This window comes from Salvelinus alpinus, chromosome 35, assembly GCF_045679555.1.
Source record: "Salvelinus alpinus chromosome 35, SLU_Salpinus.1, whole genome shotgun sequence".
Taxonomy (NCBI): Eukaryota; Metazoa; Chordata; class Actinopteri; order Salmoniformes; family Salmonidae; genus Salvelinus; species Salvelinus alpinus.
This window is the reverse complement of record NC_092120.1, coordinates 930601-955593: the sequence shown is the minus strand read 5'-3', so window position 1 is coordinate 955593 and position 24993 is coordinate 930601. Positions and strand designations below refer to the sequence as shown.

The following is a 24993-nucleotide window of genomic DNA, read 5'->3' as shown; positions in this document are numbered from 1 at the left end:
CTCGGATTGGAGAGGAGGCAGAGCACGAGTTAAAGTTTAATGAATAACTGGGCCTGTCTGGAGCATATGTTTCGGTTAGCTGGTAATTGCCGGCTTTAGGCAAATAAAATGTATTAAAAGTCGTGAAGGTTCAGACCAGTTCGTAATTGTTTTGTTTCATTCGGAGCCCTTTTCTTTGTTTGCCACAATATAATATCCTGCTCGTATTTTCCCTATAAAAATGTACTTACTTTTGATGTTACCCTTATAAAGTTTAGAAAGTTGTGTGAAGGTTTGATGTGGCTATTAGCCTATTATACTGCAGGCCTATGATATTAAGGGAGTGCTCACCAACACTCCAACTGACACCAACAGTTGAACTTGAGGTGAGGAAAAATGTTTTAGGCCTACCAGAGTTACTCCCATAACCTTACAATATAATGGTTATCTTTATAAAAAATATTAGGATAAAAAACTAACGAAGTAGACTCCTTCTGTACGTCTATATCTCTATAGCAGACGCAGTAGGCTAGCCCATCTGACAAGGATAATTAAATGCATTCTGGTGTCATAGCATGCCGCCGGCATATCACTCTCTCTCTCTCTGGGGCTAGGCCTAAGCTTCTCTTCCTTTATATCAATTGTTTATATTAATATCGTACAGTGGACGCCTAAATCAAATCAAACTTTATTTGCCACATGCGACGAATACAAGTGTAGAACTTACCGTGAAATGCTTACTTACAACCAACAGTGCAGTTCAAGAAGAAGAAAATATTTACCAAGTAGACTAAAATAAAAAGTAATAATGAAAAGTATCACAATAAGAATAACGAGGCTATATACAGGGGGCACCAGTACTGAGTCAGTGTGCAGGGGTACAGGCTAGTTGAGGTAATCTGTACATGTGGGTGGGGGCGAAGTGACTATGCATTGTTAACAAACAAACAGCGAGTAGCAGCAGTGTACAAGAAAGGGGGGGGTCAATGTCTGACAATTTTATGGGCTTTCCTCTGACACCGCCTATTATATAAGTCTATAGGCCTAAGCATGCAATGCCCAGATGCATTTAGTGCTCAAATCTCTGACAGCTGAACCATGAGGTGGACAATTATTATTTAAGGTAAGTAAAAACCAATAAAACAATACGCTATAAAGCTTTGTAATGCTACACATCTACACACAAGGAAAGAGGCTCATTTGGCCAATATCCCTTGTTTATTGGTGACGCTGGTTGTGTGGGTGACGCCCTAATGGGTTAAGCACCCAATGCATATGGATTTCTCAAATGTCCAATAAATAAAAATCTGTTCGATCTCCAAGGCATTATTAGTCGAACACCAAACATTTATGTAAATGTCTCGCTCTGTTGATGGTGGGTGGACCTAATTCAGCTGCCCGCGCACCAGGTAGGCGACGTGTTCACATTTTGAAGGTATAAACTCTGCCTTCCTGGCAGGCCCAGGGGTAGCAAATCAAGTGCACTATAGGCCTACAACTGGCCAATCGGATGGCTCAGATGACTGTGTCTGCAGTAACGTAGCAGGCGTAAAAGAAAGCTTCAGCAAAGTTGATACTGTGAGATTTATAAACCTTAAAACCATGACCAGAAAGAGACTGTCAACGAATACAGCAAAGAGCTGCTGTTTTGATGAGTGAGTTCATGTTTTTACTCAGCACTGTCAACACTTTCTATTCAACACTTTGATAAGCCATAAAATGTGTGTTATCCCTACTTCCACTCACACTACAACCAGCACTGCACCTGCAATGAATGAGTAGGAAAATGTATCGATAGGCTTGTGTTGTAATTATTAGTGGCTTGGGTCTTCTTTCTTTGGTCATAGGAGTAACAAAATGCATTTGTGCATGAGGCAGAAATAATGCGGTGCGACTCGAGTTTCGTCATCAGCTGGAAGACAGAGTCCCTTTTCAGTCAGTGTCAGCTGAGGAAAGGGAGAGCGGAGAGACGTTGAGAGGCAGACCCTCAGTCTGCTGCCCTCACCCTCTGCTGAGACTGACCATCAGATGCAGGCTCCATCAGCCCGGTAAAATAAAGCACTTTATTAAAATGCATGCTCACTCAGCTGTGCCTCACAAGTAATACAACAACTGATTTATTACCGGTATGATCATATAGTCTTACTCAAATGTTGAAATATCATTTTTTTAAACGGTCCGAGAAGAACAACAATGCATTGGCAAGGCAATTCAAGCAAAGCCAATATGTTGTAATAATGTTTTGGGCCTATAGCCTACTGCTCAAATCTCATTACTACACTATTGTTTCATTAGGTTAATGTTGCATAGGCTTACATTTTTTAAGTAACGTAAAAAAACAATTTGAACGGTAGATCGCGGCTTGCATTTTGACTCAAAGTGATCTTGACTCAAAAAAGTTGGGACCACTACTATAGCCTATTACAGATCTGGACAAATAATCCACCTACCACTATTGTCACTTCGGCTCCCGAGTGGCACAGCGGTCTAAGGCACTGCATCTCAGTGCTAGAGGCGTCATTTCCACGGTCGTAACTTTAATGGGGGAAAAACAACAGGCACAAGCAAGAGTATGAAAGAGTCGAAGGAGTCAAATTAAAGCAATCACTGCAGCAAGATTTAAGTGACAAATGGATTTTGCACTCCTCAAACAGGAAATATATGGCTGAAAAAAGATCCTCAGGTGGGGGTGGGGGGGGCATGCGCTTAAGGAACAATAAGGGAATAGAGCCTAACAGTGTTTCTGAGCAGGCCAGTCCAGTCTAGCCCCAGTCCATGCAGCTCAGTGTAAGCCCAGAAGGCACCTGTAGTCCTGCACTAGGCCCAGTCGGTCTCAGTGGAGAGTAGTAGGGAAACAGGAGCAGTGGAACAGAGGATGGGGTGTCAACCTTAATCCCCCTTAGTCCTCTCATTACCCCACGGCCACTGCATTGTGACGCAGAGACATTGAGCCATTGTGTGTGTGTGTGTATGTGAGGGAGTGAGAGAGAGTGTGTGTGTATGTGAGTGAAAGAGGGTGTGTGTGTGTGTATGTGAGTGAAAGAGGGTGTGTGTGTGTGTGTGTGTGTGTGTGTGTGTGTGTGTGTGTGTGTGTGTGTGTGTGTGTGTGTGTGTGTGTGTGTGTGTGTGTGTGTGTGTGTGTGTTAGACAGCCCATTAATCAAGTGCTAGGCCTCGATGCAGTATCCGGTCACTACAGCGGTCACTACTACTCCCTCTCTCTCTGTCCCTCTCTTACCCCTCTGTCTGTCCCTCCTTTCCTCAATCTCTCTCTCTCTCTCCCTTCCTCTTTATCTCTCCCCGCTCTCGCTGTCCCTCCCTTCCTATTTCCCTCTCTCTCTCTCTCTCTCTTTCCCTCTGTCTCTCCCCCTCTCTCCAGAACCAGGTTTGCTTGCTAAACCTCATTAACAATTAATTACCAATCAACTATAGTCCAGTCACCCCTGGACCTCTCAATGATTCATTAGTAAGGTTAGACAACGATGCAACACAAACACACTCACTTGCCTCAACATACTCACTGCCACATTAAATCACAATCGCACACAAACATAAATAAACTAAAAAACCTAACCTATAATCCTCCCCACCATCACTGAACCTGATCATACCTATAATCCTCCCCACCATCACTGAACCTGATCATACCTATAATCCTTCCCACCATCACTGAACCTGATCATACCTATAATCCTCCCCACCATCACTGAACCTGATCATACCTATAATCCTCCCCACCATCACTGAACCTGATCATACCTATAATCCTCCCCACCATCACTGAACCTGATCATACCTATAATCCTCCCCACCATCACTGAACCTGATCATACCTATAATCCTCCCCACCATCACTGAACCTGATCATACCTATAATCCTCCCCACCATCACTGAACCTGATCATACCTATAATCCTCCCCACCATCACTGAACCTGATCATACCTATAATCCTCCCCACCATCACTGAACCTGATCATACCTATAATCCTCCCCACCATCACTGAACCTGAACATACCTTTCCTGCTGATTTGATATGTTGTACAGTCGTGGCCAAAAGTTTTGAGAATGACACAAATATTAATTTCCACAAAGTTTGCTGCTTCAGTGTCTTTAGATATTTTTGTCAGATGTTACTATGGAATACTGAAGTATAATTACAAGCATTCATAAGTGTCAAAGGCTTTTATTGACAATTACATGAAGTTGATGCATGTCAAAATTTGCAGTGTTGACCCTTCTTTTTCAATACCTCTGCAAACCGCCCTGGCATGCTATCAATTAACTTCTGAGCCACATCCTGACTGATGGCAGCCCATTCTTGCATAAGCAATGCTTGGAGTTTTTCAGAATTTGTGGGTTTTTGTTTGTCCGCCCGCCTCTTGAGGATTGACCACAAGTTCTCAATGGGATTAAGGTCTGGGGAGTTTCTTGGCCATGGACCCAAAATATTGCTGTTTTGTTTCCCAAGCCACTTAGTTATCACTTTTGCCTTATGGCAAGGTGCTCCATCATGCTGGAAAAGGCATTGTTCGTCACCAAACTGTTCCTGGATGGTTGGGAGAAGTTGCTCTCGGAGGATGTGTTGGTACCATTCTTTATTCATGGCTGTGTTCTTAGGCAAAATTGTGAGTGAGCCCACTCCCTTGGCTGAGAAGCAACCCCACACATGAAGTCTCAGGATGCTTTACTGTTGGCATGACACAGGACTGATGGTAGCGCTCACCTTGTCTTCTCCAGACAAGCTTTTTTCCGGATGCCCCAAACAATCGGAAAGGGGATTCATCAGAGAAAATGACTTTACCCTAGTACTCAGCAGTCCAATCTCTGTACCTTTAGCAGAATATCAGTGTGTCCCTGATGTTTTTCCTGGAGAGAAGTGGCTTCTTTGCTGCCCTTCTTGACACCAGGCCATCCTCCAAAAGTCTTCGCCCCACTGTGCGTGCAGATGCACTCACACCTGCCTGCTGCCATTCCTGAGCAAGCTCTGTACTGGTGGTGCCCCGATCCCGCAGCTGAATCAACTTTAGGAGACGGTCCTGGCGCTTGCTGGACTTTCTTTGGCGCCCTGAAGCCTTCTTCACAACAATTGAACCGCTCTCCTTGAAGTTCTTGATGATCCGATAAATGGTTGATTTAGGTGCAATCTTACTGGCAGCAATATCCTTGCCTGTGAAGCCCTTTTTGTGCAAAGTAATGACGATGGCACGTGTTTCCTTGCAGTTAACCATGATTGACAGAGGAAGAACAATGATTCCAAGCACCACCACCCTCCTTTTGAAGCTTCCAGTCTGTTATTCGAACTCAAATCAGCATGACAGAGTGATCTCTAGCCTTGTCCTCGTCAACACTCACACCTGTGTTAACGAGAGAATCACTGACATGATGTCAGCTGGTCCTTTTGTGGTAGGGCTGAAATGCAGTGGAAATGTTTTTTGGGGATTCAGTTCATTTGCATGGCAAAGAGGGACTTTGCAATTAATTGCAATTCATCTGATCACTCTTCCTAACATTCTGGAGTATATGCAAATTGCCATCATACAAACTGAGGCAGCAGATTTTGTGAAAATTTATATTTGTGTCATTCTCAAAACTTTTGGCCACGACTGTACTCTACTGTGACTTTGAGGTGGAGGAGTGAGGCTGTGTGTGTGTGTGACCTTGGGTGGGAGTCCGCAGACAAGACTGATGTGTTGAACAGTACCACTGGACAACACACACCCACCCACCCTATATCAACATGTCCAGATGAGTGTTGTTTCAGTCCATTCAGAGCAGTGACATGGTGTTTGAGGGAAGACACAACCCTGGTTCAGACTAACACACACCGCGTAAGAGAAGAGCGTATAGAGTACGTCTGGCATGAGCTGGAGATCTAATATGGATTATGTTATTCATAAGCATTTCTGATATCATACAAACACTAGTGTATTTAGCTAGTTAACTATATTATAGTTTGTCAATTTTCAATAGCTATTGATTGGAAGCCACATGATCTGATAAGAAGCCTAAGTGGTTATACATATGAATTAATTGATTGATTGAATTTATTAGGCCATTTTTTTTAAATCCATACATAAGGGTGCTCCAGCCGGTGACACCTCCACATACAATAAGAAAATCATCAAGGATAACACAATAAAGCTTAAAAGCTTATTTCCATTGTGGTCCTTTTGAAGAGGGAAAGGGGAAAAGGGCATTAATTATATTGTGTAGGACAGGTGTAAGCCTACTTTATGAGGCATGAATGACATGGGTTACATATCCCACCTGATCATCAAACTGTTATGCAGAAGTGGGACACTAGAAGAGCTGAGATGAGAAGAGTTATGAGAGAGCTCAGTGCACGGGATTGTCGCGGCTGGCACAGATCTATCTGGTGCACTTTACTCTTGCCCGACCTATAACGTGGTCACTCACAGCAGGGCATGGGAACAATATGAGCACAACATCTAAACGCAGAAGGAATCAATAGAAACAGATAGATTAAATCAGATAATAGTATCTTTGATATTGATAATAGATTGATATCAGAAGACTATGTTTTATATTAATAGGCTAGTGTTAAGTGTTGGAGCACGGCTGATGTGAGATGAGGAGAACCAATAATAAACTATATGTGACGTGAGCGACAACTGACGCACACCTGTTACGGCGAGGTTACCGTTATTATATGCGAATTATGGAAGCGAGTTATTTTGGTTACAGTGTAGGATATCACCAACACTTTCCGCTATCACAAAGAAAAATAAATGCTAGAAGGATTTGCAAGGCACATTCTCGTAAACATCCACAGCTTGCTTCTACCGGTTGGTGAGAGCCACAAACAGAGCCAGAACGATGTAGATAGAAATACGCTCACTATGACACGCATAGAGATGCGCACAAATACAAAGCAGTATGGACATCCTGTAACATCTTGGAGAAATTGCTTGATTTGGAATAAAAATGATCAGGCAATTTCGGAGCGCGTCACACTCGCAATATAATATAAACACGGAAAGGCTTTAGGCTACATGAGAAGGCGCTGACGAGTCTAATAATGGTGTCATTGTCACATCTGATAAATTAGGTATCAAACACCTTACCTCCTTGGTGTTGACGATACCTCTCACGTATTTCCCCAGAACCGAGCCAACGCAGAGAACGCTGGACACCACGGCCAGGCACAAAAGTCTCTCGCAAACCTCCATCTTATCCCAGAATTTCGCTACTCAGTGGTCGTCCCGGCCCCCTTCCCAATCAACTGGATTGCAGGAAACGACAGTATCGGAGAGGGAAGCAGAGAAGACACAGGGCGCGCGTTCTCGTCTTTTGCCGATGCATGTGGCCCCAATATTTCAGCTGTGAGCGCGCTTTAGATAAGCGCCTCAACTTCTTCCCCACTCACTGGTAACAGAGGCAGAATGCGCGTTCTCGCTCTCAGATTGCGACACATTCAAGAGACAAACATCAATCATTCACGTTTAAATTAATTTGTTACCTATCTGGTCAAACATTTTCGATGAGTGGGGTTTTCACTCACATTATAGGCCTGTTGTTCACTCTTAGCTTAGGCCTATAGAATTGAACAAGACTAATAGGCTACACCTTCTAAAACTACACAAATTAATGTAAATCATCACACCAAGGATAGGCTACATGATTTTCACATGTTCAGATAAAAGTTTAATGAAAGTATTTATGTTTCTTTGTAATTTTGTCTTGTCTGGTTTTTCTTTATTTTTATTATTTTCTACATTGTATAATAATAGTGAAGACATCAAAACTATGAATTAACACATGGAATAATGTAGAAACCAAAGAAGTGTTAAACAGATCACAATATATTTTCTTCAAATAGCCACCATTTTGCATTGATGACAGCTTTGCACACTCTTTGCATTCTCTCAACCAGCTTCATGAGGTAGTCACCTGGAATGCATTTCAATTAACAGGTGTGCCTTGTTAAAAGTTAATTTGTATTTGAGCCAATCGTGTCTTTGTGAGACGCGGTGTGGGTGAATGGATGATCTCCGCATGTGCATTTCCCACTGTAAAGCATGGAGGAGGAGGTGTTATGGTGTAGGGGTGCTTTGCTGGTGACAGTGTCTGTGATTTACTTAGGTATCATGGCACACTTAACCAGCATGGCTACCACAGCATTCTGCAGCGATACGCCATCCCATCTGGTTTGCGCTTAGTGGGACTATCATTTGTTTTTCAACAGGACAATGACCCAACACACCTTCAGGCTGTGTAAGGTCTATTTTACCAAGAAGGAGAGTGATGGAGTGCTGCATCAGATGACCTGGCCTCCGCAAAGGATGGCTATTTGAAGAAACTCAAATATAAAATACATTTTGATTTATTTAACACTTTTTTTTCATAGTGTTATTTCATAGTTCTGATGTCTTCACTATTATTCTTCAACGTAGAAAACAGTAAAAATAAAGAAAAACCCTTGAATGAGTAGGTGTTCTAAAACTTTTGACCGGTAGTGTATGTGTTACTCTTTTTACCATCGAGGACCACTTTGGAAACAAGCGTTTTAATTAATACTTTCAAGTGATATCCTCTGGGTCCACATTGTACATTTTATTGTATATATCTGTTACCCAAAATAAATTTAATTCAATAATAGCTCACAAATAAAGAATTATCCTTAGTCCAGACAGACACTGCCCGCTAACGAATGCCTACTAATTAATGAGTTAATTATACAAAGATCATTGTTCAGTTAGGCAGCTTTACAGGACCCAGTTGCACAGGGCGGGGTCGAGACCCAAGGTCTCAAGCTTGATGACGAGTTTGGAGGGTACTTTGGTGTTGAATGCTGAGCTGTAATCAACAGGCGCAACAGCGCCTCTTCAACCTCAGGAGGCTGAAAAAAAATGTGGCTTGTCACTGAAAACCGCCTGGTATGGAAACTGCACCACCCACAACCGCAGGGCTCTCCAGAGGGTGGTACGGTCTGCACAACGCATCACCGGGGAAAACTACCTGCCCTCCAGGACACCTACAACACCCGATGTCACAGGAAGTCAAAAAGATCATCAAGGACAATAACCACCCGAGCCACTGCCTGTTCACCTCGCTTCCATCCAGAAGGCGAGGTCAGTACAGTTGCATCAAAGGTGGGACAGAGATTGAAAAACAGCTTCTATCTCAAGGCCATCAGATTGTTAAACAACCACCACTAGCACAGAGAGGCAGCTGACTACTTTCAGACTTGATATCATTGGCCACTTAAATAAATGGAACACTAGTCACTTTAAATAATGCCACTTTAAGAATGTTTACATCTCGCATTACTCATCTCATATGTATATACTGTATCCTTCACTACCTATTATTTACTATCTATTGCATCTTAGCCGCTCGGTCACTGCTCATCCATATATTTTATACTTATATATTCTTATCCCATTCATTTACTAGATTGTGTGTATTAGGTTTTGTTGTGGAATTTGTTAGATATTAGGGTTGTTGTGGAATTGTTAGATATTACCTGTTAGATAATGCTGCACTGTCGGATCTAGAAGCATAAGAATTTCGCTCCACTCGGAATAACATCTGCTAACCATGTGTATGTGACCAACACAATTTGATTTTACCACACCAGCCCAGGACCTCCACATCCGACTTTTAACCATGCAGGATTGTCTGAGGCCAGCCACCCATACAGCTGATGAAACTGAGGAGTTTTTCTGTCTGTAATAAAGCACTTTTGTGGGGAAAAACTAATTCTGATTGGCTGTGCACCAGTGGATGGACCTATGCCCTCCCAGGCCCACCCATGGCGTCGCCAATGCCCAGTCATGCGAAATCCATAGATTAGGGCCTAATTAATACATTTTAATTGACTGATTTCTTTATATGAACTGTATCTCAGGAAAATGTTTGAAATTGTTGCATTTATATATGTGTTCAGTATAGTTGTAAAGTGAAGCACGTGCGCCATGTATGGAAAATGCAGGCTAGACCGCCGGCAAAACAAAACACATCTGGTGATAAGTCGTTTGAGAAGTTCGCAACATAGTCACGTCCATAAATATTTGGACATTGACCAAGTTATTATTTTAGCTGTCTACCACAGCATATTAGAATTGAAAGTAATAATGAATATGAGCTGAAAAGGCAGATTTTCAGCTTTAATTTGAAGGTATTTACATCCAAATTGGGTGAACGGTGTAGGAATTACAGGATTTGTGTGTCAAGTCAAGAATACAATACAGTAGGATAGAATGTGATAAAATAGAAAAAAATGACTAAATAGCCTAAAATAGAATAGTCTCTCACTCTGTGTGGTTTGGTTTGGCCTACTTCTCAGAACTGAGCCAGGGTCCCTTAAGGGACCAAAAGTAATTGGACAATTGGCTCAGCTGTTCCATGGCCAGGTGTGTGTTATTCCTTCATTAGATAATTTACAAGTAAGCAGATAAAAGGTCTAGGAGTTGATTTCAAGTGTGGTATTTGCATTTGGAATCTTGCTATTAACCCTCAATATGAAGTCCAAAGAGCAGTCACTGGCAGTGAAGTAAGCCATCATTAGGCTGAGAAATCAAAACAAACCCATCAGAGACAGCAAAAACATTAGGTTTGGCCTTATGAACTATTTGGTACATTCTTAAAAAGAAAGAACGCATTGGTGAGCTCAGGAACACCAAAAGGCCTGGAAGACCACAGAAAACAACTGTGGTGGATGACAGAATAATTATTTCCCTGGTGAAGAAAAAAAAACTCACAACAGTTGGCCAGATCAAGAACACCCTCCAGGAAGTAGGCGTATCTGTGTCAAAGTCAACATTCAAGAGAAGACTTGAGTAAATAGACAGTTTACCACAAGATGTAAACCATTGGTAAGCCTCAAAAACAGGAAGACCAGATTAGTTTGCCAAACATTTAAAAAAAAGCCTGTACAGTTCTGGAACAACATCCTATGGACAGATGAGACAAAGATCAACATGTACCATTGTGATGGTTAGAGAAGAGTATGGAGAAGGGAAGGAACTGCTCATGATCCGACGCATACCACCGTATCTGTGAATCATGGTGGAGGTAGTGTTATGGCGTGGGCATGTATGGCTGCCAATGGGACTGGTTCCCTTGTATTTATTGATGTGACTGCTAACAAAAGCAGCAGAATGAATTCTGAAGTGTTTAGGGCTATATTATCTGCTCAGATTCAGCCAAATGCTTCAAAACTCATTGGATGGCGTGTCACAGTGCAGATGGACAATGATACGAAGCATACTGCGAAAGGCAAAGAAGTGGAATGTTCTGCAATGGCCAAGTAATTCACATGACCTGAATCCAATTGAGCATGCATTTCACTTGCTGAAGGCAAAACACCCCAAGAACAAGCCGGAACTGATGACAGCTGCAGTAAAGGCCTGGCAGAGTATCAGCAGGGAAGAAACCAAGCATCTGGTGATATCTATGGGTTCCAGTCTTCAGGCAGTCCTTGACTGCAAATTATTTGCAACCAAGTATTAAAACTCACAATTAAATTTTGGATTGTTAGTTTGTCCAATTACTTTTAAGCCCCTCAGCTCATCTTGTTTCCTTTCAAATCCATTGTGGTGGTGTAAAGCTAAAATTATAATAACTTGGTCAATGTACAAATATGTATGGACCTGACTGTGTCAAAGTCAGATTGATGAGCTTGTTTAAACAGCCTTGTAATCAAGTTTTTAAAGATCTGATTGACAGGTAATGAATTTAACCATAGGTCACAAAATGTCTGTTGCCCCAATTCCGTATTCTGACATTTCAGCTTCGAAATAAATACAGATGTAACATGTTTGGGAGAATATATTTATTCCAAAAAAAATGAACAGGAAAAACAAGGGTTACAAGAGACAAAATACTTACTGCATATGTGAAACATTCAACCAATCCTGTAAAGAGTCATTACAGGAGTCAAAAACAAAATAAGAGGAATAACAAGTGAAAGGAAAAATATCTATACAGGAAATGTATTTTATTTTTGTAATATAGATTCATCTTTTATTCACATGGATGCACTTGTGGTGTTGTAAAATAATGTAAATAAAAAATAAAGTAAACTTCCCAAAAAAATATTCCAGTCTTTCTATGGCTTTGTGTAGGTTTTAATAAAATATAGTTATCTTAAATAGCTCTATATTAACCACAGTGTCTTGTTCCATAAAGTGCAAACACAGAACTACTATGTAGATCTCAATGACACAGCTAACAGGACGCACAGACATCAACCCAGGCCAAAATGTCTGTTACTAATGTCAATGACAGTGATAGCAAGTTTCATATAAAACTAGACGCAATCTTTGGTTCTACTTCAAGCCTTAATCTAACATGCACTTTATCACACAGGTGGTATTGTCTAAGTCAGGGGTTCGCAAATGTTTTGGGGCTGGGGAGGGGAGCCCTTTTGTGATAGCAAATTCATCAGGACCCCCCTCATAAAACATAACTAGAGTGAGATAAAAAAAAAATGTCCACAAGGAGTTATCATGACTTCTGCAGTGTATGGCTGAACAATCCAAGTCTCGGGCCTGGGGTAAGAACATTTAAAGAACATTTGGGGCGGCAGGTAGCCTAGTGGTTAGAGCATTAGACTAGTAACCAAAAGGTTGCAAGATTGAATCCCCGAGCTGACAAGGTAAAAATCTGTCGTTCTGCCCCTGAACAAGGCAGTTAACCCACTGTTCCTAGGCCGACATTGAAAATAAGAATTTGACTTGCCTGGTTAAATAAAAGGTCAAATGAAAAAAAGGCCTGACTCTTGGCATCGGAGTGAAAATGTTGCAGTTCCTGCAACACCTTGTCATGGGGCAGAGATTTGTTATTGTTGCAGATTTAAAGGTAATATCCTGCAACCAACACATTGCCATGAGGCAGAGAAAAAAATTGCAGTTTAAAGCTTAAATTCAAGTGCATTTATGTACAACAAAACATTTTGGGGGAATAGCTAAGTTGAAAAATGTATAATTGGTGAAAATGTCGTCTGGCCGCGGACGCCCTGCAGTACCTCCACAGACCCCACTTTTAGAACCCCTGGTCTAAGGGGGACAAAATAAGAGAAGAAAATCATTTCCTATAAAGAAGAACACATTCTGCGAAGGAGGCAGTCGAGATCAGTTCTATTCAAGTATTCTCAAGTGACCAGATTGTGTAGATTGCACAATGCTCTAGGCAAACTAAGTGCTATGCTGTCTGCTAAATGACCAAATGGAAATGGAAAATAGCCTTGCATAACTCTAGCCTCAGGGTTGATCGAAAGCATTTCAACCAAGTAAGTAACCGAATTTTAGATCGAAAAAGGAGACATGGCTCACCAAAGACAAAATCTAGTAAAGGATGCTGGTGTGTTACTGCATAGCTGTGTGTGGTGTAACATTTGACCGGGTACTTGACCTAAACAACTTTTAGATAATATGTTGACGTACTAATAGGCTTTTCACAATGCATGTTTCAGGTTAGCCCAAGAGCTAAAGATATCCCAGGGCTAAGAGATGTTGAATCCAGTGTAAATAGCCTATACATGAGGGAAATGGTTGAGGTACGATGTATAATCAAAACACACAAAGCCACTCCACACCACTTCAGCCATTTTGCATTTCAAGACCAAAATGAGGATCACACTCCCACACTCACACTCGATCTGACTGAAAATGTATTTGAACCTTCATCCAACTCGGAATCTTGGGCCTCTTTCTAGAGCTCGGACTTTCCGACCTGAAGATCACTGACGTCATGATTTGACCTCATTTTTCAGTGGCAAGTTGTTTTGAACGCGGCAACACGCACACAAATGCTAATGCATGATGCATCGGGCGGCAGGTAGCCTAGTGGTTAAGAGCATTGGACTAGTAACCGAAAGGTTGCAAGATTGAATCCCCGAGCTGACACAGTAAAAATCTGTCGTTCTGCCCCTGAACAAGGCAGTTAACCCACTGTTCCTAGGTTGTCATTGAAAATAATTTGTTCTTAAATTACTTGCTTAGTTAAATAAAGACAATTTTTTTTTTTTTTTTTTAAATATATATATTTTAAACTCTAGAGGCATAGAAACAGTAGTTGCCCACATGTGGAGGAAGACCATGTTCCAATGTTCTCAAATGGCTCCTCCCCTTTCCTGACAACCTAGACTAGGAAGGTGAAAACAAGATGGTGATAACCTCACGAGACTAATGGGCTAGCACCATGTCATGGATTTCTCCTGTGCGTTGCCCTCCTCTCAGATCAGGTGAAGGATTGGTAGCCATTAAAAGAGCAGCTTATTGCAGTGGTTCCCAAAGTTGTTGCACTGTGACCCATATAAAATAATTTATTGTGACCCACCAAGAAAACAAGAGCAATGTTTCTGACCAGGACCTGGTCTAAAGCCACAACCCAACTAAAAAGGATTTGGTCATAAACCACCAAGCGGTTCTATCCCACCATTACACATTTCCATAGATAGGTCAGAGGGCTGTACCAGCCTTGCTCATTGGGGGCGCTAGTAGTCCATAGGAGCCATTCAGGGCATCCCATAGGGCCTGGAGTGGTGCTGGTCGTGTGTGTGTGGGGTTATGATATCTACTCTGGCAGTGGAGACGCCAGGCTACTAAATCTCAATATGCACGATCAGTTATGTTGCTAGCGCACAATGAGAACTGTATTCATCAAGGACCTTGTACTGCATCCTAGTAATGGATGGCTGACAGAATGCATAATGTTAAATGGGATCTCAGAAGTCCTGCTTGGCTAACCAATAGTGTACTGTACAACACCCATGAAATTCAGAGGCTTGGATTGCAACTCATGGCCCCATACACCCACGTGCTGCTTTACTGCTGCATTTAAAAACACACAATCATGTTCCAAAGATGGTAGATGTTCCCCCCACACAATCACTAACAAACACGTGCAATGTTAGAGTCATTGATAGACACATACAGAATCCACTTACCAGACACTCACACGGCACTAAACACAGACACACAGTTACACTTAACGTACAAAGAAAAAGTGTGAAATGATCATAACTAGCATCTAAAACCATCAACCATTAAACACAAGACTTCTAAAAACAAGATAAGTGATTCCTTGAATACCTTCACGGTTAACAGCTCTCTTAATTTCTATCAGCCTGCCTCAAAACGCTGCAATAAGCACTGGCAGCAAACAGGACAGTGAATCATAATACTAGATTATGACCTTGTGCTGGATAAACCCTGCTCTAAATCCAGCCAAAAGCAATCTTTATCACCCAGCCTAATTCTCAACAGATCTGGCAACCCAGGCCTGTGACCACCAGACAAGGACAGCACCAGAAGTGAGGTTGTTGTCATTTATATTTAGTTAAAGGCTTGCTAGAGGATGACACAAAAGGGACACCTCCTTCACTCCAATGTGAATCATTCATTCTCAACAAGCTAGACAGAGGCCATATCAAGTATCAAATCAGATTCAGTCAAAACGTAGTAGTAGCAGCATCAGCCCCTGAGTATTTGCACGGGGTAAAGATGGTGTAGAACCTAGATTGTCAGTCAGCCACTGTAGAATGTCCTAAAGGTGCACAAAAAGACACATTAGCTAACTAGAGAAGTCACCTGCTCAGTGAGTATGAGCTCACTATCAGGCTTGTTCTAGATTCTCCTGCTCGCTCGGTACAGGCTGTTGGAGCAGAATGGATCCTCTGTGATTTGGACGGAGGTGCAGAAATGGGTCAGCAAGCAGGACGTCCCCTGGCTCAAGGGCTGTGGCAGTGTAACGCACTGCATCCTGGGATAGAGGGCTGCGGTTTTGGCAGTCAGTGCAGTGATGTACAGATATAGTATGAAGAGATGTGCAGTGCATCTGTCTGCTTCAGGCTTTCATATTGAAGTTATTCGCTGTGCAAATAGAGAAAGGATTTCAAGTCTTTAAAAAAACATCTGCTTCTAAAGGCAGTCAGTCTATAGACAGCTAAGTGTTGCTTTTAGATGGCAACAAATAAAGGCTGAGCACAAGAGACTTAAAATCATAAGACTTAATTACTGTGTGTCAATAAAAATGATCAAAACAAAAACGACTCTTTACCCCCACAACAGTGTACTTAAATCCAAGCACAATATCATTATGGCACAACTGAATCCTTTTGATTGCACTGATGAACATGCAGCTATAATATTGCATTAGCTATTTATGATTGGCTAGTTATAATATATCAGTATAAAAGAAAGAGCAGAATATAATAATATCGACTATGTCACATCTCACTGTGAGGTGAATGTTTGGATGGGTAACGGCTAGCTGACCACTAGTCGCTACAGTGGTAGAGGTTAACATTTGGCTACTTTCAACAACTAGGAATGAGCAGCCACAGAGTATGGCACTACACAGCTAGGAACATAACTTAGCATCCACCTCACAATATGCTCTTAAAAGCCTTGAACAAACAGGTATAACTATGATCCATGGTTAAAATAAGAATACAATACGAGTATATATATACACACACACAATAAATACAAATAACAAGGAATACTATGACATAAGATCTATTATGGTTAACAATTTCAAGGTACTACCAAATCCTTCCAGTTTCTAAGTTTGTTGTTTCCAGTGCTGCAGCACCCTATTGATGGGCCAATCAGCAGAGTAAGTGACCGAACAGCGGCAGTATTCACAACCAACTAGTTTAACAGACCTCAGAGTTCTACAGTTATTAAGCTTGATTTAGAGTAGCTCCCTAAAAAACAAGTGGCCATTAAGTTGTGATGGCACTATGTAGGAGCTCATTGCACGTCTACCACTATCTGATTAGGGACTGGAATAGTCTTCTATAGGGAGATGGATCGACCATTCACCACAACGCTCTGTGCTGTTTTATAATGTCCAGGCTACAAACTCACAGTTCTACACCGAGCACAATGCAGCAGCCCAAAAGGCAAAGTGATTTTGTGTGTGTGTGTCAACCAGTATGGGCAACATGTTGCTCTGCATGGTGCTAAACAGCAAGCAGCAATTGAGAGTTTGAAAGCTGAAGAGGTTGCATTTAGTACTTGCTATCCTCTCTATCCATAGGTACTTCATTTTGTCTCTCCAAAACTGGGCATGCTACCAACTCCTTCTGCATATCCTCCTCCTGCTGTCTTTCCTTCGCTCTATTCCCTTCTCCTCTCCCAGGCTTCATATGGCCCAAATCCCCCCTTTTCTCCATCTCTTTTAAATCCTTTAACAAACAGTACTCATCTAGCAAACCCCTGATTATGCCTTTATCCCACAATGTCTATGTTGTTCTGTGCTGCCAAGCCAACTAGCCCCGCCCCATCTGGAACTAGAGCCCCTCCCCTGGCCACCAGCAGCTCCTCCTCTTGAATGGGTGCTGCAAAAAGCTTCTCTGGGTCACCCGTGGCGACAGAGGAAGCACGGCGATTGGTCCTTTCCAGCTTGCGGTGCATGCGCGGCTCCTGGGGCGAGTCCTTCTGGTCAAAGACGTCCCTGATTCTGTTGACGCAGACGTTAGCCGCTTCCCTCGTCTCCCTGGAGAGCTGTGATAGGCTGAGAAAGCCGTGGGGGAGGTCGTCCACCACACACAGGGTGACTGGCTGATCTACGTTCCTCAGGCGCTTGGCAAACATCACAGAGTCATCCAGCATGGGGTCTAACGCACAGGCCTAGGGGGAGAAGGAGAGATAAACAACTGAGTCAAAGAGGGTCTTATAGGATCATGCAAAAAAAAATACTAAATTGGTGGAAAAGACCAGAAAAGGATTGGGACAAGCCAGTTTTCAACTCCATTTCTCTCCCTCCCACCACTAGGTAGTCCTCCCTCCCTCCCACCACTAGGTAGTCAGTCCTTCCTCCCACCACTAGGTAGTGCTCCCTCCCTCCCACCACTAGGTAGTGCTCCCTCCCTCCCACCACTAGGTAGTCAGTCCTCCCTCCCTCCCACCACTAGGTAGTCAGTCCTCCCTCCCACCACTAGGTAGTCAGTCCTCCCTCCCTCCCTCCCACCACTAGGTAGTCAGTCCTCCCTCCCTCCCTCCCTCCCACCACTAGGTAGTCAGTCCTCCCTCCCTCCCTCCCACCACTAGGTAGTCAGTCCTCCCTCCCTCCCTCCCACCACTAGGTAGTCAGTCCTCCCTCCCTCCCTCCCACCACTAGGTAGTAAGTCCTCCCTCCACTAGGTAGTAAGTCCTCCCTCCACTAGGTAGTCAGTCCTCCCTCCCTCCACTAGGTAGTCAGTCCCCCCTCCCTCCCTCCCACCACTAGGTAGTCAGTCCTCCCTCCCTCCCTCCCACCACTAGGTAGTCAGTCCTCCCTCCCTCCCTCCCACCACTAGGTAGTCAGTCCTCCCTCCCTCCCACCACTAGGTAGTCAGTCCTCCCTCCCTCCCTCCCACCACTAGGTAGTCAGTCCTCCCTCCCTCCCTCCCACCACTAGGTAGTCAGTCCTCCCTCCCTCCCTCCCACCACTAGGTAGTCAGTCCTCCCTCCCTCCCTCCCACCACTAGGTAGTCAGTCCTCCCTCCCTCCCTCCCACCACTAGGTAGTCAGTCCTCCCTCCCTCCCTCCCTCCCTCCCTCCCACCACTAGGTAGTCAGTCAGTCCTCCCTCCCTCCCTCCCACCACTAGGTAGTCAGTCCTCCCTCCCTCCCTCCCACCACTAGGTAGTCAGTCAGTCCTCCCTCCCTCCCTCCCACCACTAGGTAGTCAGTCAGTCCTCCCTCCCTCCCACCACTAGGTAGTCAGTCAGTCCTCCCTCCCTCCCACCACTAGGTAGTCAGTCAGTCCTCCCTCCCTCCCTCCCACCACTAGGTAGTCAGTCAGTCCTCCCTCCCTCCCTCCCACCACTAGGTAGTCAGTCAGTCAGTCCTCCCTCCCTCCCACCACTAGGTAGTCAGTCAGTCAGTCCTCCCTCCCTCCCACCACTAGGTAGTCAGTCAGTCCTCCCTCCCTCCCACCACTAGGTAGTCCGTCAGTCCTCCCTCCCTCCCACCACTAGGTAGTCCGTCCTCCCTCCCTCCCTCCCACCACTAGGTAGTCAGTCCTCCCTCCCACCCACCACTAGGTAGTCAGTCCTCCCTCCCTCCCACCCACCACTAGGTAGTCAGTCCTCCCTCCCTCCCCCCACCACTAGGTAGTCAGTCCTCCCTCCCTCCCCCCACCACTAGGTAGTCAGTCCTCCCTCCCTCCCCCCACCACTAGGTAGTCAGTCCTCCCTCCCTCCCCCCCACCACTAGGTAGTCAGTCCTCCCTCCCTCCCCCCCACCACTAGGTAGTCAGTCCTCCCTCCCTCCCCCCCACCACTAGGTAGTCAGTCCTCCCTCCCTCCCCCCACCACTAGGTAGTCAGTCCTCCCTCCCTCCCCCCACCACTAGGTAGTCAGTCCTCCCTCCCTCCCTCCCACCACTAGGTAGTCAGTCCTCCCTCCCTCCCTCCCACCACTAGGTAGTCAGTCCTCCCTCCCTCCCTCCCACCACTAGGTAGTCAGTCCTCCCTCCCTCCCTCCAACCACTAGGTAGTCAGTCCTCCCTCCCTCCCCCCACCATTAGGTAGTCAGTCCTCCCTCCCTCCCCCCCACCACTAGGTAGTCAGTCCTCCCTCCCTCCCCCCCACCACTAGGTAGTCAGTCCTCCCTCCCTCCCCCCACCACTAGGTAGTCAGTCCTCCCTCCCTCCCCCCCACCACTAGGTAGTCAGTCCTCCCTCCCTCCCCCCACCACTAGGTAGTCAGTCCTCCCTCCCTCCCCCCCACCACTAGGTAGTCAGTCCTCCCTCTCACCCACCACCTCCCTCCCTCCCTCCCCCCCACCACTAGGTAGTCAGTCCTCCCTCCCTCCCCCCCACCACTAGGTAGTCAGTCCTCCCTCCCTCCCCCCCACCACTAGGTAGTCAGTCCTCCCTCCCCCCCACCACCTCCCTCCCTCCCCCCCACCACTAGGTAGTCAGTCCTCCCTCCCTCCCCCCCACCACTAGGTAGTCAGTCCTCCCTCCCTCCCTCCCACCACTAGGTAGTAAGTCCTCCCTCCACTAGGTAGTAAGTCCTCCCTCCACTAGGTAGTCAGTCCTCCCTCCCTCCACTAGGTAGTCAGTCCCCCCTCCCTCCCTCCCTCCCTCCCACCACTAGGTAGTCAGTCCTCCCTCCCACCACTAGGTAGTCAGTCCTCCCTCCCTCCCTCCCACCACTAGGTAGTCAGTCCTCCCTCCCTCCCTCCCACCACTAGGTAGTCAGTCCTCCCTCCCTCCCTCCCACCACTAGGTAGTCAGTCCTCCCTCCCTCCCTCCCTCCCACCACTAGGTAGTCAGTCCTCCCTCCCTCCCTCCCACCACTAGGTAGTCAGTCCTCCCTCCCTCCCACCACTAGGTAGTCAGTCCTCCCTCCCTCCCTCCCTCCCACCACTAGGTAGTCAGTCCTCCCTCCCTCCCCCCCACCACTAGGTAGTCAGTCCTCCCTCCCTCCCCCCCACCACTAGGTAGTCAGTCCTCCCTCCCCCCCACCACCTCCCTCCCTCCCCCCCACCACTAGGTAGTCAGTCCTCCCTCCCTCCCCCCACCACTAGGTAGTCAGTCCTCCCTCCCTCCCTCCCACCACTAGGTAGTAAGTCCTCCCTCCACTAGGTAGTAAGTCCTCCCTCCACTAGGTAGTCAGTCCTCCCTCCCTCCACTAGGTAGTCAGTCCCCCCTCCCTCCCTCCCTCCCTCCCACCACTAGGTAGTCAGTCCTCCCTCCCACCACTAGGTAGTCAGTCCTCCCTCCCTCCCTCCCACCACTAGGTAGTCAGTCCTCCCTCCCTCCCACCACTAGGTAGTCAGTCCTCCCTCCCTCCCTCCCACCACTAGGTAGTCAGTCCTCCCTCCCACCACTAGGTAGTCAGTCCTCCCTCCCTCCCTCCCACCACTAGGTAGTCAGTCCTCCCTCCCTCCCACCACTAGGTAGTCAGTCCTCCCTCCCTCCCTCCCACCACTAGGTAGTCAGTCAGTCCTCCCTCCCTCCCACCACTAGGTAGTCAGTCCTCCCTCCCTCCCTCCCACCACTAGGTAGTCAGTCAGTCCTCCCTCCCTCCCTCCCACCACTAGGTAGTCAGTCAGTCCTCCCTCCCTCCCACCACTAGGTAGTCAGTCAGTCCTCCCTCCCTCCCACCACTAGGTAGTCAGTCAGTCCTCCCTCCCTCCCTCCCACCACTAGGTAGTCAGTCAGTCCTCCCTCCCTCCCTCCCACCACTAGGTAGTCAGTCAGTCAGTCCTCCCTCCCTCCCACCACTAGGTAGTCAGTCAGTCAGTCCTCCCTCCCTCCCACCACTAGGTAGTCAGTCAGTCAGTCCTCCCTCCCTCCCACCACTAGGTAGTCAGTCAGTCCTCCCTCCCTCCCACCACTAGGTAGTCCGTCAGTCCTCCCTCCCTCCCACCACTAGGTAGTCCGTCCTCCCTCCCTCCCTCCCACCACTAGGTAGTAAGTCCTCCCTCCCACCCACCACTAGGTAGTCAGTCCTCCCTCCCACCCACCACTAGGTAGTCAGTCCTCCCTCCCTCCCCCCACCACTAGGTAGTCAGTCCTCCCTCCCTCCCCCCACCACTAGGTAGTCAGTCCTCCCTCCCTCCCCCCACCACTAGGTAGTCAGTCCTCCCTCCCTCCCCCCCACCACTAGGTAGTCAGTCCTCCCTCCCTCCCCCCCACCACTAGGTAGTCAGTCCTCCCTCCCTCCCTCCCCCCACCACTAGGTAGTCAGTCCTCCCTCCCTCCCTCCCCCCACCACTAGGTAGTCAGTCCTCCCTCCCTCCCCCCACCACTAGGTAGTCAGTCCTCCCTCCCTCCCCCCACCACTAGGTAGTCAGTCCTCCCTCCCTCCCCCCACCACTAGGTAGTCAGTCCTCCCTCCCTCCCTCCCACCACTAGGTAGTCAGTCCTCCCTCCCTCCCTCCCACCACTAGGTAGTCAGTCCTCCCTCCCTCCCTCCCACCACTAGGTAGTCAGTCCTCCCTCCCTCCCTCCAACCACTAGGCAGTCAGTCCTCCCTCCCTCCCCCCACCATTAGGTAGTCAGTCCTCCCTCCCTCCCCCCCACCACTAGGTAGTCAGTCCTCCCTCTCTCCCCCCCACCACTAGGTAGTCAGTCCTCCCTCCCTCCCCCCCACCACTAGGTAGTCAGTCCTCCCTCCCTCCCCCCCACCACTAGGTAGTCAGTCCTCCCTCCCTCCCCCCACCACTAGGTAGTCAGTCCTCCCTCCCTCCCCCCCACCACTAGGTAGTCAGTCCTCCCTCTCACCCACCACCTCCCTCCCTCCCTCCCCCCCACCACTAGGTAGTCAGTCCTCCCTCCCTCCCCCCCACCACTAGGTAGTCAGTCCTCCCTCCCTCCCCCCCACCACTAGGTAGTCAGTCCTCCCTCTCACCCACCACCTCCCTCCCTCCCTCCCCCCCACCACTAGGTAGTCAGTCCTCCCTCTCACCCACCACCTCCCTCCCTCCCTCCCTCTCACCCACCACCTCCCTCCCTCTCACCCACCACCTCCCTCCCTCTCACCCACCACCTCCCTCCCTCCCTCTCACCCACCACCTCCCTCCCCTCTCACCCACCACCTCCCTCCCTCCCTCTCACCCACCACCTCCCTCCCTAGCTCTCACCCACCACCTCCCTCCCTAGCTCTCACCCACCACCTCCCTCCCTCCCTCCCTCTCACCTACCACCTCCCTCCCTCTCACCCACCACCTCCCTCCCTCTCACCCACCACCTCCCTCCCTCTCACCCACCACCTCCCTCCCTCTCACCCACCACCTCCCTCCCTCCCTCCCTCCCTCTCACCCACCCACCACTAGGTGAATGGGGGGCAGTCCTCTCAGCATGCTGTCGGGGGCCAGTAGAGGAGACATGTAGGGGTTCCTGACGACAGGCGAGGTGGCCAGCTTCATCTCAGCCAGCCGCTCAGAGCGCAGCGGTTCGAAGCCCAGGGGGAACTCCCGAGGGTGCTCCAGCACCACGCCCTCCTCCCCCTCAGGGGGCGCTATGGCAACAGAAGACAGAGCATCCGACATGGACACCACCTCCTCTTTGGAGAGGAAGAAGCTCACGTTGTCAGGCTGGAGGGGTACAAGAAAAATATGTTACCATGGCAATACATGGTAACACTAGTCAAGGACCAAGACTGTGGAAACCTGATGGTATTAGATACTGGATAATACTGATGTGTCTTTCCGTTGGGACCAGACACTTGTTCTAAGAATCTACAAGCCTCAGGTAGATTTTCTCCATTTCAAATCACTGGAACAAACATTGACATGTTTCACTGTGACATCATGTGACAGTTCTTCATATTCCCCCTGTAGACAGAAGCATTAATTCAGACTGGCTTCATAGAAACACAGAGATTATCCCCATACTGACACACTAGAGGTTACACTCAGACACACAGTTCTGCTTGCCTGCCTCCGCCAGTTAAATCTGTGGAGGAGGAAACAAGACAAGCAGCTTGGTCACCATCTATTTGCATAAATTATTCAGCAAGAGGCTTCGTTAAGACAAACACCAACAATTCAGTGACAAGTGTATCTGAAGTGGTCGTAAACGCAATAAGTAGAGGTCGACCGAATATGATTTTTCAACGCCAAAACCAATTATTTGAGGACCAAAAAAAGCCAATACCAATTAAAATCGGCCGATTTATTTATATATTTGTAATAAATGACAATTACAACAATATTGAATGAACACATTTTAACTTAATATAATACATCAATAAAATCAATTTAGTCTCAAATAAATAATGAAACATGTTCCATTTGGTTTAAATAATGCAAAAACACAGTGTTGGAGAAGAAAAGTGCAATATGTGCCATGTAAAAAAAGCTAACGTTTAAGTTCCTTGATCAGAACATGAGAACATATGAAAACTGGGGGTTCCTTTTAACATGAGTCTTCAACATTCCCAGGTAAGAAGTTGTAGGTTGTAGTTATTACAGGACTATGTCTCTCTATACCATTTGTATTTCATAGACCTTGACTATTGGATGTTCTAATAGGCATTTTAGTATTGTGAGCCTAATCTCGGGAGTTGATAGGCTTGAAGTCAAACAGCGCTGTGTCTCAAGCATTGCTAAGCAGTGCTTTTTGAATGAATGCTTACGAGCCTGCTGCTGCCTTCCACCGCTCAGTCAGACTGCTCTATCAAATCATATACTTAATTATGATATAATAAACACACAGAAATACGAGCCTTTGGTCATTAATATGGTCAAATCCGGAAACTATCATTTCGAAAACAAAACGTTTATTCTTTCAGTGAAATACGGAACCGTTGCATATTTTATCTAACGGGTGGCATCCATAAGTCTAAATATTGCTGTTACATTGCACAACCTTCAATGTTATGTCATAATTATGTAAAATTCTGGCAAATGAATTACGGTCTTTGTTAGGAAGAAATGGTCTTCACACAGTTCGCATCAAGCCAGGCAGCCCAAACTGCTGCATATACCCTGACTCTGCTTGCACTAAAGGCAAGAGAAGTGACACAATTTCCCTAGTTATTATTGCCTGCTAACATTAATTTATTTTAACTACATATGCAGGATTAAAAAAATATATACTTGTGTATTGATTTTAAGAAAGGTATTGATGTTTATGGTTAGGTACATTTGTGCAACGATTGTGCTTTTTTCACAAATGCACTTTTGTTAAATCGTCACCCGTTTGGAGAAGTTGAAGTAGGCTGTGATTCGATGATAAATTAACAGGCACTGCATTGATTATATGCAACGCAGAACAAGCTAGTTAACCTAGTAATATCTTCAACCATGTGTAATTAACTAGTGATTACGTGATGACTGCAACTTACCTTGGCTCCTTGTAGCCACAAGGTCTTTTTGATGCGGCACTCGCGTAACAGGTGGTCAAGCCTGCCACGCAGTCTCCTCGTGGATTGCAATATAAATTCGGCATCCAAAAAGGCCGATTACCGATTGTTATGAAAACTTGAAATCGACCTCTAGCAGAGGTCGATTTTTTTTTGTTAAGGTTAGGTTTTGGAGAGGGTAATCTGATCCTACATCTGTTAACTTCTTATGGCTGCAGGGACAGTATTGAGTA

General features: G+C 46.3%; 2 protein-coding genes across 4 annotated transcripts in view; both read right to left on the bottom strand.

Moving 5' to 3' along the window:
- LOC139564587 (transmembrane protein 145-like) overlaps positions 1-7300 on the bottom strand; it is a 33121-nt gene extending 25821 nt beyond the window's left edge. Inside the window, exon 1 of one of the 2 annotated variants that reach the window (XM_071384218.1) lies at positions 7067-7300. In XM_071384218.1, the coding sequence (XP_071240319.1) occupies positions 7067-7171 (105 nt within the window). In that variant the 5' untranslated portion in view covers positions 7172-7300. The remainder of the gene's footprint in view (positions 1-7066) is intronic. The other variant, XM_071384219.1, reaches the window with a different exon arrangement.
- Positions 7301-11763: 4463 nt separating this feature from the next.
- The window catches only part of LOC139563998 (hormone-sensitive lipase-like), a 48883-nt gene continuing 35653 nt past the window's right edge, over positions 11764-24993 (bottom strand). For both annotated transcript variants that reach the window (XM_071383107.1, XM_071383108.1), the window contains 2 exons: positions 22722-22988; positions 11764-17587 (listed from right to left, as the gene is read on the bottom strand). In XM_071383107.1, the coding sequence (XP_071239208.1) occupies positions 17186-17587; positions 22722-22988 (669 nt within the window). In that variant the 3' untranslated portion in view covers positions 11764-17185. The remainder of the gene's footprint in view (positions 17588-22721; positions 22989-24993) is intronic.